Raw genomic sequence first — 14,565 nt, forward strand, 5'->3', positions numbered from 1 at the left:
CGCTTATTGAGATTTTTTTTTATTGGAGACATGCAGCTAAATATATATATATATATATATATATACATATACACACAGTCAGGTCCATAAATATTGGGACATCGACACAATTCTAATCTTTTTGGCTCTATACACCTCCACAGTGGACTTGAAATGAAACAAACAAGATGTGCTTTAACTGCATACTTTCAGCTTTAGTTTAAGGGTATTTACATCCAAATCAGGTGAATGGTGTAGGAATTACAACAGTTTGTATATGTGCCTCCCACTTTTTAAGAGACCAAAAGTAATGGGACAGATTAACAATCATCAAACTTTCACTTTTTAATACTTGGTTGCAAATCCTTTGCAGTCAATTACAGGCTGAAGTCTGGAACGCATAGACCTCACCAGATGCTGGGTTTCATCCCTGGTGATGCTCTGCCAGTCCTCTACTGCAACTGTCTTCAGTTCCTGCTTGCTTGGGGCATTTTCCCTTCAGTTTTGTCTTCAGCAAGTGAAATGCATGCTCAATCGGATTCAGGTCAGGTGATTGACTTGGCCATTGCATAACATTTTACTTCTTTCCCTTAAACTCTTTGGTTGCTTTTGCAGTATACTTCAGGTCATTGTCCATCCGCACTGTGAAGCGCCGTCCAATGAGTTCTGAAGCATTTGGCTGAATATGAGCAGATAATATTGGCCGAAACGCTTCAGAATTCATCATGCTGCTTTTGTCAGCTGTCACATCATCAATAAATACAAGAGAACCAGTTCCATTGGCAGCCATACATGCCCACGCCAGGACACTACCACCACCATGCTTCACTGATGAGTTGGTATGCTTTGGATCATGAGCAGTTCCTTTCCTTCTCCATACTCTTCTCTTTCCATCACTCTGGTACAAGTTGATCTTGGTCTCATCTGTCCATAGGATGTTATTCCAGAACTGTAAAGGCATTTTTAGATGTTGTTTGGCAAACTCTAATCTGGCCTTCCTGTTTTTGAGGCTCACCAATGGTTTACATCTTGTGCTGAACCCTCTGTATTCACTCTGGTGAAGTCTTCTCTTGATTGTTGACTTTGACACACATACACCTACCTCCTGGAGAGTGTTCTTGATCTGGCTAACTGTTGTAAAGGGTGTTTTCTTCACCAGGGAAAGAATTCTTCGGTCATCCACCACAGTTGTTTTCCAACGTCTTCTGGGTCTTTTGGTGTTGCTGAGCTCACTGGTGCGTTCTTTCTTTTTAAGGATGTTACAAACAGTTGATTTGGCCACTCCTAATGTTTTTGCTATCTCATTGGTCTGGACCTGATGACTGATTGGTTCCGAACCAAATCAGCACATTGCGGGGACGGCTCGCGCACGCCCCTAGCCCCACACATGACCGACATACAGTTACGCCGGTTCGTGCAGCCGAGCCACCTTTCCGCAGTAAATCTGCGGCGGGTGGTCAGCAATTGGTGAATCATATTTGCATCTTTTTTGCAATGTGCAGTGTACAACTAAGCACTTTCAAGTGACGCTGTCTGCCATTATGACTTTGAGGTCAACCCAAACAAAATAATTTTTTTTTATAACAAATCGACCCTTGAATTGAATTCACTGGGGGATAATGAATGCTGGTTATTGATTTTCCTAAGTAAAATAATTAATATGCTGTTCTTTTTTTTTTTTATCAGGTTCTGGAGAAAGTGTCCTCCACTCTGGGATATAGAAGTTTAAAAGACTTCATGACATCTCATTTAGATTACTTGATTCTCGAGTGGCTGAGAATGAAAGTTCCTGGTTACAACTTGTCAACATTTCCCTACACTCTGTTACAGTATGGAACACTGAAGGATTTTTATAGGTAAATCATAGTTGTCTTTATGTCTTTATTCTAAGGAAGTTGCTGTGTTACCTGTAGCCAAACCCATTCCTGCTTATGTTTCTAATACAGGCTAGACAAAGGAAAATAAGTGGTTAGAAAAAAACTGAGTCACTTAAAGAGTAAAAATATTGATGTTGAAAAATTATGGCTTGCAATTTTTTAGTAGCAGGTAGAATTTTGTAGTAAAAGATTTCTCTTCTGTCAAATTCCTTCCTTTCCCTGCCTTCTTCTGTCTCCTGGCAATTGCTTGTAAGTGCACTGTACATTCCTATCATCTGTAAGATGCTGAGAGTAAAAATCAAGTGCAAGGATGATGTAATACCTATGTCCATATGTGGGAGTTAAATCATATACTGGCAGCCCAATAGCTGATAAAAGAAGACCCCATGCCTGAATAAGGCAAGGAGAAGATGACAGTGGGTACGATGGAGTCATGACCGTTAGTGGACCTCAGTGGATGAGGCCGGACTAGGAGGTCTGCTATAATGGTCAAGTATGCATTGTAAACTTGCACAATATGCCAGATGTCCCAGGGACCAGTACTGCTCTTTTTCTGCTTAAATAACTATTTTGTGCAAAAAAAGAAGAAATATCAATTAACCGGTTGCCGACCGCCGCACGACTATATACTGCGGCGGTCAGCCCCGGCCAGGCAGAGTGACGTATCGGTACGTCACTCGCCTGTCACTGACTTGCGAGCCTATCGCGGGCGGGCGCGCGCCCGCCGAGGCTCGTTCACAGGCAAGTCAGTGCGTGTGACCGGCGGACTCGATGTCCGCCAGTCACACTGCGATCGCTCCTGTGAAGGGAGAAAGACAGAGCAGCTTGTGTAAACAAGCTGCCTGTCAGTTCTCCCTGTGTAAAAGTGAAGATCTGACCGTTCTACTATGTAGAACGGTTGATCTTTGCTTTTACACCAATAGGAATGTCCCTACACAGTTAGAATCACGCCCCTAGGACACACTTAACCCCTCCCTGTCCAATAAAGTTAACCCCTTCCCTGCCAGTGTCATTTTTGCAGTAACAGTGCATATGTATAGCACTGATTACTGCAGTAATGTCACTGGTAACCCCAAAAGTGTCAATGTCAGTCAAGGGTCCGATCTGTCCGCCGCAATGTCGCAGTTCTGAAAAAAAAATCGCAGATCGCCGCCATTACGCGTTAAAAAAAAAACACCAAAAATGACAAAAATCTTTCCCTTTGTTAGTAAACGCGATAACTTTTGCGCAAACCAATCAAAATACGCTTTTTGCGATTTTTTTTTACCAAACATAGGTAGCATAAAACAAATTGGCCGAAAAATGTTAAAAAATTTTGATTTTTACTTTTTTTTTGGGGAATTTCATATAAAAAAATGTGAAAAATATTGTTATTTTTGCAAAATTTACGCTCTTTTTTTGTTTATAGCGCGTGATCAAAAAATCGCACAGGTGAGCAAATACCACCAAAAGAAAGCTCTGTTTGTGGGAAAAAAAGGACGTCAAATTCGTTTAGGTACAGCGTCGCACGACCTCGCAATTGTCCGTTAAAGTCACGCAGTAAAAAATCGCAAAAAAACCCCTGGTCCTTTAGCAGCCAAATCCTCCGGGGCTTAAGTGGTTAAGCACCTTTGCAGTAATTATGTGAATTGATCATTTTGATGAGATAATTTAAAGTAAAGATACGGTTTAATCCTTTTAAGCACTTTACATAATACAATACAGTTGCAATATATACAACAATCCTCACAAAAACATCAAGAACTGGTACAATCCTGTTATAACATATGTTTATGTTGTGTTCACATACAGTAATGGTATTACATGGGATTGGTATTTTCACCTAGAAGGTATACAGTATCTCACAATAGTGAGTACACCCCTCACATTTTTGTAAATATTTTATTATATCTTTTCATGTGACAACACTGAAGAAATTGCACTTTGCTACAATGTAAAGGAGTAAGTTTACAGCTTGTATAACAGTGCAAATTTGCTATCCCATAAAAAAAAAAAAAAAAAAAAAAAAAGCTCAACACAGCCATTAATGTCTAAACCACTGGCAACAAAAGTGAGTACACCCCTATGTGGAAATGTCCAAATTGGGCCCAACGTGTCCATATTTTGTGTGGCCACCATTTATTTTCCAGCACTGCCTTAACCCTCTTGGTCATGGAGTTCACCAGAGCTTCACAGGTGGCCACTGGAGTCCTCTTCCGCTCCGCCATGACGACATCAAGGAGCTGGTAGATGTTAGAGACCTTGCGTTCCTCCAACTTCCGTTTGGGAATGCCCCACAGGTGCTCAATAGGGTTTAGGTCTGGAGACATGCTTGGCCAGTCCATCACACACATCATACTCCGCTTCAGTATGTCACAGTACATCTTGGCAATTCTGGTTCCCTCAATGAACTGTAGCCCCCCAGTGCCAGCAGCACTTATGCAGTCCCAGGCCATGACATTCCCGCCACCATGCTTGACTGCAGGCAAGACACACTTGTCTTTGTACTCCTCACCTGCTTGCCGCCACACACGCTTGACACCATCCGCCTGCCAGTTTTCCACCCCGGGAATGTGTACAGTGGAGAGGACTGGAACGAAACGTTCTGCTACCTTAGAATGCCGGCTACCTCAAGAGCCGCCCGCACACTTCTTGTGCCCCACTGGTGATTGACATAGGCCACGGCTATGGCATAGTCCAATTGCATGCGCACTGGACATCCCTGTCCAATGTTCCAGGCACAGTCTGATCGCTCGGAGTTCTAAGACATTGTTCGGTAGTCTGGACTTTTCCAGTATCCAGATGCCTTGAGCAGAACTGCTTCGAAGGTACACACCATCAGGCCCAGCCCCCTGTAAGTCCAGAGGGATGCCCTCAATGCATCTACTGGACAGCAGGGGCCGAACTGCAGCCTGTACTTTCTGGAGTTTGTCCAGAGGAAGGAGTACTCTGGATAAGGCCGAGTCCAGAGCCAGACCCAGACCCAGGTAGTCCAGCTTTGTGGACGGAACCAGAGCAGACTACTGAAAATTCAGAATCCAGCCAAACTCCCTCAGAGTTCGTATGGTTATCTCCAGGTTTTCCACCAGAGCAGTAGGAGACTCCACTCGCAGAAGGAGGTCGTACAAGTAGCCCAGTACCGCGACCCCCCATTGGCGTAACAATGCTAGAACTGGGGCCAACACATTTGTAAAGATCCGAGGAGCGCAGGCAAGACCAAAGGGTAACGCCACAAATGAATAATGCTCCTCTACCATGGCAAAGCGGAGGAAGCGCTGGTGACCAGCACATAGTGGAATGTGAAGGTAAGCGCCCTTGATGTCGATAGAGGCAAGAAAATCCCCCTGATGCAGGGATGCCACCACCGTGCGAATGGACTCCATTCTAAACTTCTGCACCAGTACAAAGCAGTTCAGCGCCTTGAGGTCCAGATTTTGGGCACACCTTGCCTTCCTTCCTGGGAACTGTAAACAGGTTTAGGTAAAACCCCTGAAAACTTTCTGATTTCGGAAACAGGACAATCACCCCTTGAAGTAACAGGTCTTTCAATGCCCCAAACAGACCCTGTAAGCGGTCCAGGGACAGGTGCAAGTTGGAAGGAAAGATCCTTTTTGGAGGGTGATTCCAATGCTGTTAAAAGCTAGAAAATCTACTTCTAGTACGATATACCATCGTACGTGGAAGACATACATCGCATGGTGTGAGTCTCTTGGAGTTTATCCTCGCTGTTTTTCTGTGGCTCAAATCTTGACCTTCAATGGGGGGGTTGAGCAGAAACTGGCCTTGAGTACTATCAAGGGCCAGGTGTCTGCCTTGGCGGTCTTCTTTCAACGGCCCTGGGCCACACGCTCCGTGATGCATACCTTTCTTCAGGGAGTTTGGTACTTGGCTCCTCCAGTGCGGTCTCCCTTACCATCTTGGGACCTCAATTTAGTGCTCTCCGTCCTCTAGAAGCCTCCTTTTGAGACTCTGCGGGAGATTCCCCTTCTTACACTGTCCCAGAAGGTGGCCTTTTTGGTGGCTATCACTTCTGCGCGCAGTGTGTCGGAATTGGCGGCCTTATCCTGTCCACCCTATTTGGTGATTCACAGAGATAAGGTGGTTCTTCTCCCCTGTCCGTCTTTCCTTCCAAAGGTTGTCTCTGATTTTCATTTGAATGAAGAAATTGCTTTGCCTTCCCTGGCCAAAATATCTGAAGCAACTGCTTTGCATGCTTTGGATGTGGTCCAGGCGATTAGGGTGTACCTGGCAGCTACGGAGTCTTTTAGGAAGTTTGTGCTCACGGATGGACCTTGGAAATGGTTGTCTGCTTCTTCTGCGACCATTTCTAGATGTATCAGACGGACGGTGATGCAGGCCTATTCCATCAAGGGAAGGCTCCTTCTTTCCCTGTAAAGGCGCACTCCATTCGGGCGCTCAGTGGCTCCTGGGCCTTCCGTCATCAGGGACGAAGGTTTGCATGGCAGCCACCTGGTCGTTGGTGCATACTTTCATAAAGTTCTATAAAGTGGATTTATTGGCCTCTGTAGATGCTTCTTTTGGCCGCAAGGTTTTGCATGCTGCGGTTTAGAGAACCGGATCCTTTTGAGGGTGTATTGTTTTTTGCAGGTGACCTCCAGTTGTTTTGTTTGAGCTCCTGTTTACCTGGTTGACTATAGTTTAGCTTTGGGAATTTATTTTTCGCTGTTCCCACCCCTCTTGTTTAACACTGCTTTGGGACGTCCCAATGATTAAGGTAATCAGGAGCTATGTCCATCAATGAACGAAAGAGAAAATGGGATTTTTGACTTGCTGTAAAATCCATTTCTCTGATGTTCATTCACGGACACAGCACCCACCCCTCTGTAGAGTTCTTATTCTTCTGACACTGTTTGTAACAAAACTGAGTGGCTATGGCAAAGAGAGGGGAGTATACCCCCTGGGACTTCCCATAGGTGTAGCCAGACTTTTTTTCTGACTAGTGTCCTACTAGTCAGTATAACCCAATGGTTAAGAAGATCATGAGCTGTGTCTGTCAATGAACATCAGAGAAATGTTTTTTTTTTTTTACGGTAAGTCAAAAATCCCATTTTTATTTGTAAGTGAACTGACCCCTCAAAAATTTCTTTCAGGTCATGCTGCAAAGTGCTGATTCCACATCTTGTCATTCGGAGTGACTTTGAAGAGGTGAAGTCCATTGCTCAGTGTATTGAAGAGGACTGGAAGGTCCTGTTGGCTGCTTGTTTTCCCAGAATTTTGGTGAATATTCTGCCATATTTTGTTTCTGATTGCTCTGGAGACTCTGATAGGAAGAAGAGGGAAGTTGCGAGCAAAGTCTATGACTTGCTACAAGATGAGAACTGCCTCGGTAAACAGGTAATGTGGATACTGCTAAAGGGAATCTGTAATCATTTTAGGTTAATTTTATGTTGTTAAACTGATATTTTATGTCTTTTTATACTATTTATATATACTATTTATATAAAAAATTTCCTTTATGTGTTTTCAAAGAGCATAGCAGGAGCTGTTTTCTTTTAGTCTCTCTCTGCTAGAGAGCCTCTTCTGAAGAAAGCAAAAATGACAGGATAAAAATCACTTAATCAGTTATATGCAAAAGCTTGAGCTTGGGCAATGTAAACAACTCACTGTTTTTTTTTAACTGAACAGTTAAGAACAGACTGGTAAGCATGTGAAATGGAGATTAAAGTTCCATATGCTGCCTGGAAATAAAAATTATGCAGATTTTTCTATTTTCTTGACTGGAAATGAAAGGACTTTAAATGTGTCAATTTGTTTTGTCCTTAATGTAATCATTAAAGCAGAACTGCAGCATGTTCAAATACGTTAAAACTCAAAGTTAAAAATAGTTCACACACATACATGCTATCCTATTTTACATTTTCCTTATCCATATTTAATTATTATTATTATTATTATACAGGATTTATATAGCGCCAACAGTTTGCGCAGCGCTTTACAATGTGAAGGAAGACAATACAGTTACAATACAGTTCAAAACAGGAGGAACTAGAGGGCCCTGCTCGTTAGAGCTTACAATCTAGAAGGGAGGGTCAAGTGAAACAAAAGGCAATAACTGTGGGGGATGGGTTGATGGAGAAAAGGAGGTACATTTGTTAAGGGTTGGTAGGATAGGCTTCTCTGAATAGGAGGGTTTTCAGAGATCGCCTAAAAGCTAATAGAGTGGGGGATAATCGGACAGATAGGGGTAAGGAGTTCCATAGGATTGGAGAGGCTCTGGAAAAGTCCTGGAGGCGAGCATGGGAGGAGGTGATGAGTGAGCTAGAGAGCAGGAGGTTTTGAGAAGAACGAAGAGAGCGATTAGGTTGGTATTTTGAGATGAGGCTGGTGATGTAGCTGGGGGCTAGGCTGTGGATTGCTTTGTAAGATGTTGTAAGTATTTTGAATTTAATTCGTTGGGTGAGCGGAAGCCAGTGGAGGGCTTGACAGAGAGGAGCGGTGGACACTGAGCGATTGGTGAGGTGGACGAGTCTGGCGGCAGCATTCATGATGGATTGAAGGGGGGATAGCCTGTGTAGAGGTAAGCCAATGAGAAGGGAATTGCAGTAGTCGAGGCGCGAGATGACCAGGGAGTGAACTAGGAGTTTTGTTGTGTCTTTGGTTAGAAAGGGGCGTATTTTGGAGATGTTGCGGAGGCTGAGGCGGCAAGATTTGGACAGCGATTGGATGTGGGGTTTGAAGGAGAGTTCAGAGTCCAGGACAACACCTAAGACCTTAGCATGTGGGGATGGGCTGATGGTAATGCCATTGATATTGACGGAGAAATCAGGGGAAGGGTCTCGCGGTGGAGGAAAAATTATAAGTTCGGTTTTGGATGGATTTATTTTGAGGAAGTGGTGAGACATCCAGACCGATATATCTGATAGTAAATTAGTGATGCGTGAGGAGACTGAGGGAGAGAGCTGAGGAGTGGATAGGTAGATTTGGGTATCGTCAGCGTAGAGGTGGTATTGGAAGCCGTGGGAGGCTATCAACTGACCTAGAGAGGAGGTGTAGATTGAAAATAGGAGGGGTCCAAGAACAGAGCCTTGGGGGACTCCAACAGAGAAGGGAAGAGGAGAGGAGGAAGTAGAATTGTAAGAAACGCTAAAGGTGCGGTTGGATAAGTAAGAAGATAACCAGTGAAGAGTACAGTCACGGAGACCAAAGGCATGGAGTTTTTTGAGGAGGAGGGGATGGTCAACCGTATCAAAGGCAGCAGAAAGGTCCAGAAGTAGGAGCACAGAATAGTGTCCATTGGTTTTGGCTGTTAGCAGATCGTTTGTCAGCTTTAGGAGTGCAGTTTCAGTGGAGTGTTGAGGCCGAAATCCAGACTGAAGAGGATCAAGGAGGCTATTCTCGGCAAGGTGGTCGCACAGTCGGTTGTAGACTAGACGTTCGAGGAGTTTGGATGAAAAGGGGAGCAAGGAAATAGGGCGTAGGTTGTTCAGATCGGTTGGGTCCAGTGAGGGCTTTTTAAGTATGGGGCTGACTAGTGCATGTTTTAGAGAGTTGGGGAAGATGCCAGAAGAGAGGGAGAGATTGAAGATGTGGGTTAGAGAGTGTAGAATAGGGCCAGAAGGTGAACGTAGCATTTGCGAGGGAACAGGATCCAGAGGGCAGGTTGTTAAGTGGACGTTAGCAAGTAGTTTAGCAACCTCGGCTGTAGTGGTGGGGTTGAATGAGGGAAGTAATGATCGCACTTGTGGGCGTGAAGCATAAGGCATGGAGGAAGGTATCTGAACAGCAACAATTTCCTTACGAATTGTGTCAATCTTCTGTTTGAAGTGGTTGGCAATCTCCTGGGCAGTGAGTGAGTCAGTGGGAGGGGGTAGTGGAGGACGGAGTAGAGAGTTAAAGGTAGCGAAGAGTTGCCGGGGGCGTGATGACAGGCTGTTAATGAGAGTGATAAAATAGGTCTGTTTGGCAGTGTGGAGACTGGAATTGTATTTTTGGAGGGCGGATTTATATTGGTTGAAATCCTTCTGAGACCGAGTCTTACGCCATAGGCGCTCAAGAGCACGGCTATGCTTTTTCAGACTTCTAGTGTTATCGGTTTGCCAAGGTTGAAGGGGTCGGGGCCTGATTCGGTGTGTGGTGAGGGGGGCCAATGTGTCCAGGGAGGCTAAGAGTGAAGTGTTGTAGACAGAAGTGGCTAGGTTGGTGCAGGACAGGGGTGCAATACTGTCATAGAGGTGGCCGGTAGCAGAGTAGAGAAGAGAAGGGTTGAGATGGCGTAGGTTTCTGCGGGTAACTGTACGGTAGCTGGAGGGAGAGGAGGTGGAGTAGAGGGAGAGAGTGAAACTAATAAGGTAGTGATCAGAGAGAGGGAAAGGATTGTTGGAAAGGTTGTGCGGGGTGCATAGGTGGGAGAAAACAAGGTCAAGGATATTGCCTTCAGAGTGAGTAGAAGCGTGTATCCATTGCTTTAGGTCAAAGGAGGAGGTTAGATTGAGAAGTTTGGAAGTGGTAGGAGTGTTAGTATTAACAGGGATGTTGAAGTCGCCGAGAATGATTGTGGGGATTTCAGAAGAGAGAAAGTAGGGTAGCCAGGCGGAGAAGTCATCAAGAAAGGTTGATACTGGTCCAGGGGGGCGGTAGATCACAGCTATCCTTAGAGAGACAGGGGAGAAAAGACGAATGCAGTGTACCTCAAATGAGGAGAGTGACAGAGAGGGAGGCGGCTGAAGTACCTGAAAGGAGCTATGTGGGGCTAGAAGGATCCCGACACCCCCTCCCTTGCGTCCGTTGGGTCTAGGGGAGTGAGTCCATAGAAGACCACCTTGGGATAGGGCAGCAGAAGACGCAGTGTCGGATTCGTGCAGCCAGGTTTCGGTGATGGCGAGTAGATTAAATGAGTTGGCGATGAAAAGGTCATGGAGAGAGGTGAGTTTATTACAGACGGAGCGGGCGTTCCAAAGGGCACAAGAGAAAGGGAGTCCAGTCTTGGGAAGAAGAGAGATAGGAACTAGATTGTGCTGACTGCGACTGCAGCCAGAGGGTGTAGGGTATGTGGTGTATTGAGCATGGGTAGATGGAGGCCCAGGGTTTGGGGATATGTCTCCAGAGGCCAGGAGAAGCAGAAAGGTGAGGGTGGTAATATGAGAGTGTGATTTATATGAGGGGACATGCCCCAGTTTCCTGGAGGATTTGTGTGCGTGTGGATTTAGAAGTAGCAGCAGATGGTGAGTGCAGTAATAAGGTGAGGACAGAAGTGAGGGTGATATATATAAGATGTGGGGTGGAGAAGAGGGGTGAAGTAGAGAGAATTTAAGGATGGAGGATAGGGCAGTCAGAAGAAGTGCCAGAGAGTGCATTTTACCAGGATAGAGCTGAAGAGGTTTATAAAAAAAAAAAAAAAAAGGAGATCATCACCTGCAGTATATGTGGTGTATATCTCAGCCTTTCCTGTGTTCCCTCACTTTGTGCATTCTCTGAAGTGCAGATTCAGAAGTGTGTCCCACTTAGAGAAATCTTATCTATAAGCAGTCTTCAAGGGTCTATTCCATTTTAACTTTTTCAGCATTAGTGGCAGGTGATGACGGTGGTGCTACTTTGTGAGGGAAGTGATAAAGTGATTTATTCACAGGAAGTCCTCTGCAGGAACTACTTTATTTCTTTGTGAAAAAATAATAAAGTAAGGTGCTGTAGGCGTGATGATGTATAATAAAATGTGGTACGTATACATATATGTGAAAAATTTGTTATAATAATAATAATAATAAAAACTGTGAGACCAAGTAAGGTACAATGTAATAATCACATCTGCTACAAATATATTTTGGTGATAAAGTCCATAAAACAATTGTAGTATACAGTGCTCGTCACTCAGTGACCCAAACCAATATCACACAGTGGGGATCAAAATTTTGGGCACCCCAGGTAAAAATTTGTATTAATGTGCATAAAGAAGCCAAGGAAAGATAGAAAAATCTCAAAAAGGCATCAAATTACAGATTAGACATTCTTATAATATGTCAACAAAAGTTAGATTTTATTTCCATCATTTACACTTTCAAAACATAAGAAAACAAAAAAATGGCGTCTGCAAAAGTTTGTGCACCCTGCAGAGTTAATATCTTGTACTGCCCCCTTTGGCAAGTTTCACAGCTTGTAAACGCTTTTTGTAGCCAACCAAGAGTCTTTCAATTCTTGTTTGAGGTATCTTTGCCCATTCTTCCTTACAAAAGTCTTCCAGTTCTTTGAGATTTCTGGGCTGTCTGTCACGCACTGCTCTTTTAAGGTCTATCCATAGATTTTCAATTATGTTGAGGTCAGGAGATTGTGAAGGCCATGGCAAAACCTTCAGTTTACGCTTCTTGATCTAATCCCCTGTGGATTTCAAAGGTCTTCAGCTTTTTCACAGATGGCATCAAGTTACCATCCAAAGTTTGATGAAATTTTATTGAATCCATTTTTCCTTCTACTCGTGAGATGTTCCCTGTGCCACTGGCTGCAATACAACCCAAAAGCATGATTGATCCACCCCATGCTTAACAGTTGGACAGAGGTTCTTTTCATTAAATTCTGTGCCCCTTCTTCTCCAAATGTACCTTTGCTCATTCCGGCCAAAAAGTTCAATTTTAACCTCATCGGTCCACAGAACTTGTTTCCAAAATGCATCAGGCATGTCTATATGTCCATTTGCAAAGTTCAAACGCTGATTTTTGTGGTGAGGACATAGAAGAGGCTTTCTTCTGATGACTATTCCACGAAGACCATATTTGTACAAGTATCTCTTTATAGTGGAATAGTGTACCACAACTCCAGTGTCTGCCAGATCTTTCTGGAGGGATCGTGCAGTCAAACGTGGGGTTTGAATTGTTTTTCTCACAATCCTGCGAGCTGTTCTGTCTGATATTTTTCTTGGTCTTCCAGATCTTGCTTTAACTTCCACTGTTCCTGATGACTGCCATTTCTTAATTACATTCTGAACAGAGGATATTGACATCTGAAAACGCTTTGCTATCTTCTTATAGCCTTCTCCAGCTTTGTGAGCGTCAACTATTTTCAGTTTCAGTTTTCTAGACAACTGCTTAGAAGATCCCATGGTGCTGATTGGTGGGGCAAGGTCAGATGAGTCTGGGCATTTAAAAACTTTGAGATTGACATCACCTGGTCTTCCCAGATGATGATTGAGAACAATCCATGACACTGGCAGGTCTCAGCCTTGCAAAGGGGGCAGTGCATGCTATAAATTCTGCAGGGTGCCCAAACTTTTGCAGACACCATTTTTTTGTTTTCTGTTATTTTGAAAGTATCACTGATGGAAATAAAATGTAACTTTTGTTGACATAATATAAGAATGTCTAATCTGTAATTTGAGGCCTTTTGGAGATTTTTCCGTCTTTCCTTGGCTTCTTTATGCACATTAATACCCCAAATCAGATAAAGGCTTTGTGGTTCTTTGGGCCTGGGAAGTTTGGTGAGCGCTTGCACTCAGGTGCACGTGGTGGAGCACTTATGAATATGAAGAAATTTGTATGATATTGGTTATGGTCACTGAGTGAAAAGCACTATATACCACTATTGTTTTATGGACTTTATCACCAATATATATTTTTAGCAAATGTGATTTATTACATTGTATCTTATTTGGTCTTGCAGTTTTTATCACTGAGCGTTTTATTATAATTAATTTCTCACATGTATGTTTATCACATTTTTTCATACATCATCACTCCTACAGCGCGTTACTTTATTATTTTTCACTCCGTTTAATGTGTTTCACATTTAAAGGGGCGGCAGCAGGTGAATATCTTTGTTTGGAGTGGTGCTTTCAACAGGTTTTATTATATCTTACTTTATTTCTTTGTCTAGAACTGGGGGTGAAATAAGGCAGTTCCACCTTTTATATTGCTGATGTATCTAAAATGCCAAACATCTTTAGGTTAGTCTGTACATGAGATCATTTTGAAACACATTAGTTCATTGCTCATATAAATGAATGTATTGACCTTTTTTGTCTTTGTAATATGTTGTGCTGCTTCTTATGCTGTTTAGTGACTATACAATATCAGTCATTACTTTGTGTGTTCATATTCATTTAGTGTTGCACCCTGAGTTTTTGGACTTTTATTATGCAGTATTAGAGATGCAAGACTTTTTATACCTTTTTCTGAATATTTTTTGCAGCAAATAGACAACCTGTTCCTTCAGAATATGCCAGATATAGTGGTGGAGCTCCTGATGACACTCCATGAATCTTCGAGTGGTACAAGTAACGATAACTCAGATGGTCCTCAGTTCTATCGGTAAATTAGTTAAGGACGTTTTTGCAGGAATACTGGGCTGTTTTAAATTTTCAGAGTCCTTGTTTAGCAGGGGCAAAACCACAGTGCTCACAATAGAAGGATATAGTTAAATAACTTAAAAAAAAAAAAAAAAACTACTAGACATTGTGTGGTTGATTTACTAAAACTAGAGTGTTCAAACTCTGGTGCAGCTCTGCATAGAAATCAATCAGCTTCCAGTTTGTTTTGTCAAAGTTTATTTGAACAAGCTGAAGTTAGACGCTGATTGGCTACCATGCAGATCTGCACAAGTTTTCACTCTCCATTTTTAGAAAATCAACCCCAGTGAGTTTAGAGAAGTCACTACCTTCAAAACTACTATGCATTTTCAAAAAAAAAAACAGTGACTGCTTCATTTAAAGGCTTTTAGGACTGGTATTTACCTTTTTCTTTACAGTGTACATAAACCCAAAATATATTGTTGGCAATTATGCTTCACT

At 43.1% G+C, this 14,565-nt stretch overlaps 1 protein-coding gene across 2 annotated transcripts in view; it reads left to right on the forward strand.

Moving 5' to 3' along the window:
- Positions 1-14,565, forward strand: part of ATM (ATM serine/threonine kinase) — a 276,722-nt gene that overhangs the window by 89,189 nt on the left and 172,968 nt on the right. For both annotated transcript variants that reach the window (XM_082248434.1, XM_082248435.1), the window contains exons 24-26: positions 1,666-1,835; positions 6,947-7,190; positions 13,968-14,086. In XM_082248434.1, the coding sequence (XP_082104560.1) occupies positions 1,666-1,835; positions 6,947-7,190; positions 13,968-14,086 (533 nt within the window). The remainder of the gene's footprint in view (positions 1-1,665; positions 1,836-6,946; positions 7,191-13,967; positions 14,087-14,565) is intronic.

Source organism: Pelophylax lessonae, assembly GCF_965119305.1.
Source record: "Pelophylax lessonae genome assembly, chromosome: 2".
Taxonomy (NCBI): Eukaryota; Metazoa; Chordata; class Amphibia; order Anura; family Ranidae; genus Pelophylax; species Pelophylax lessonae.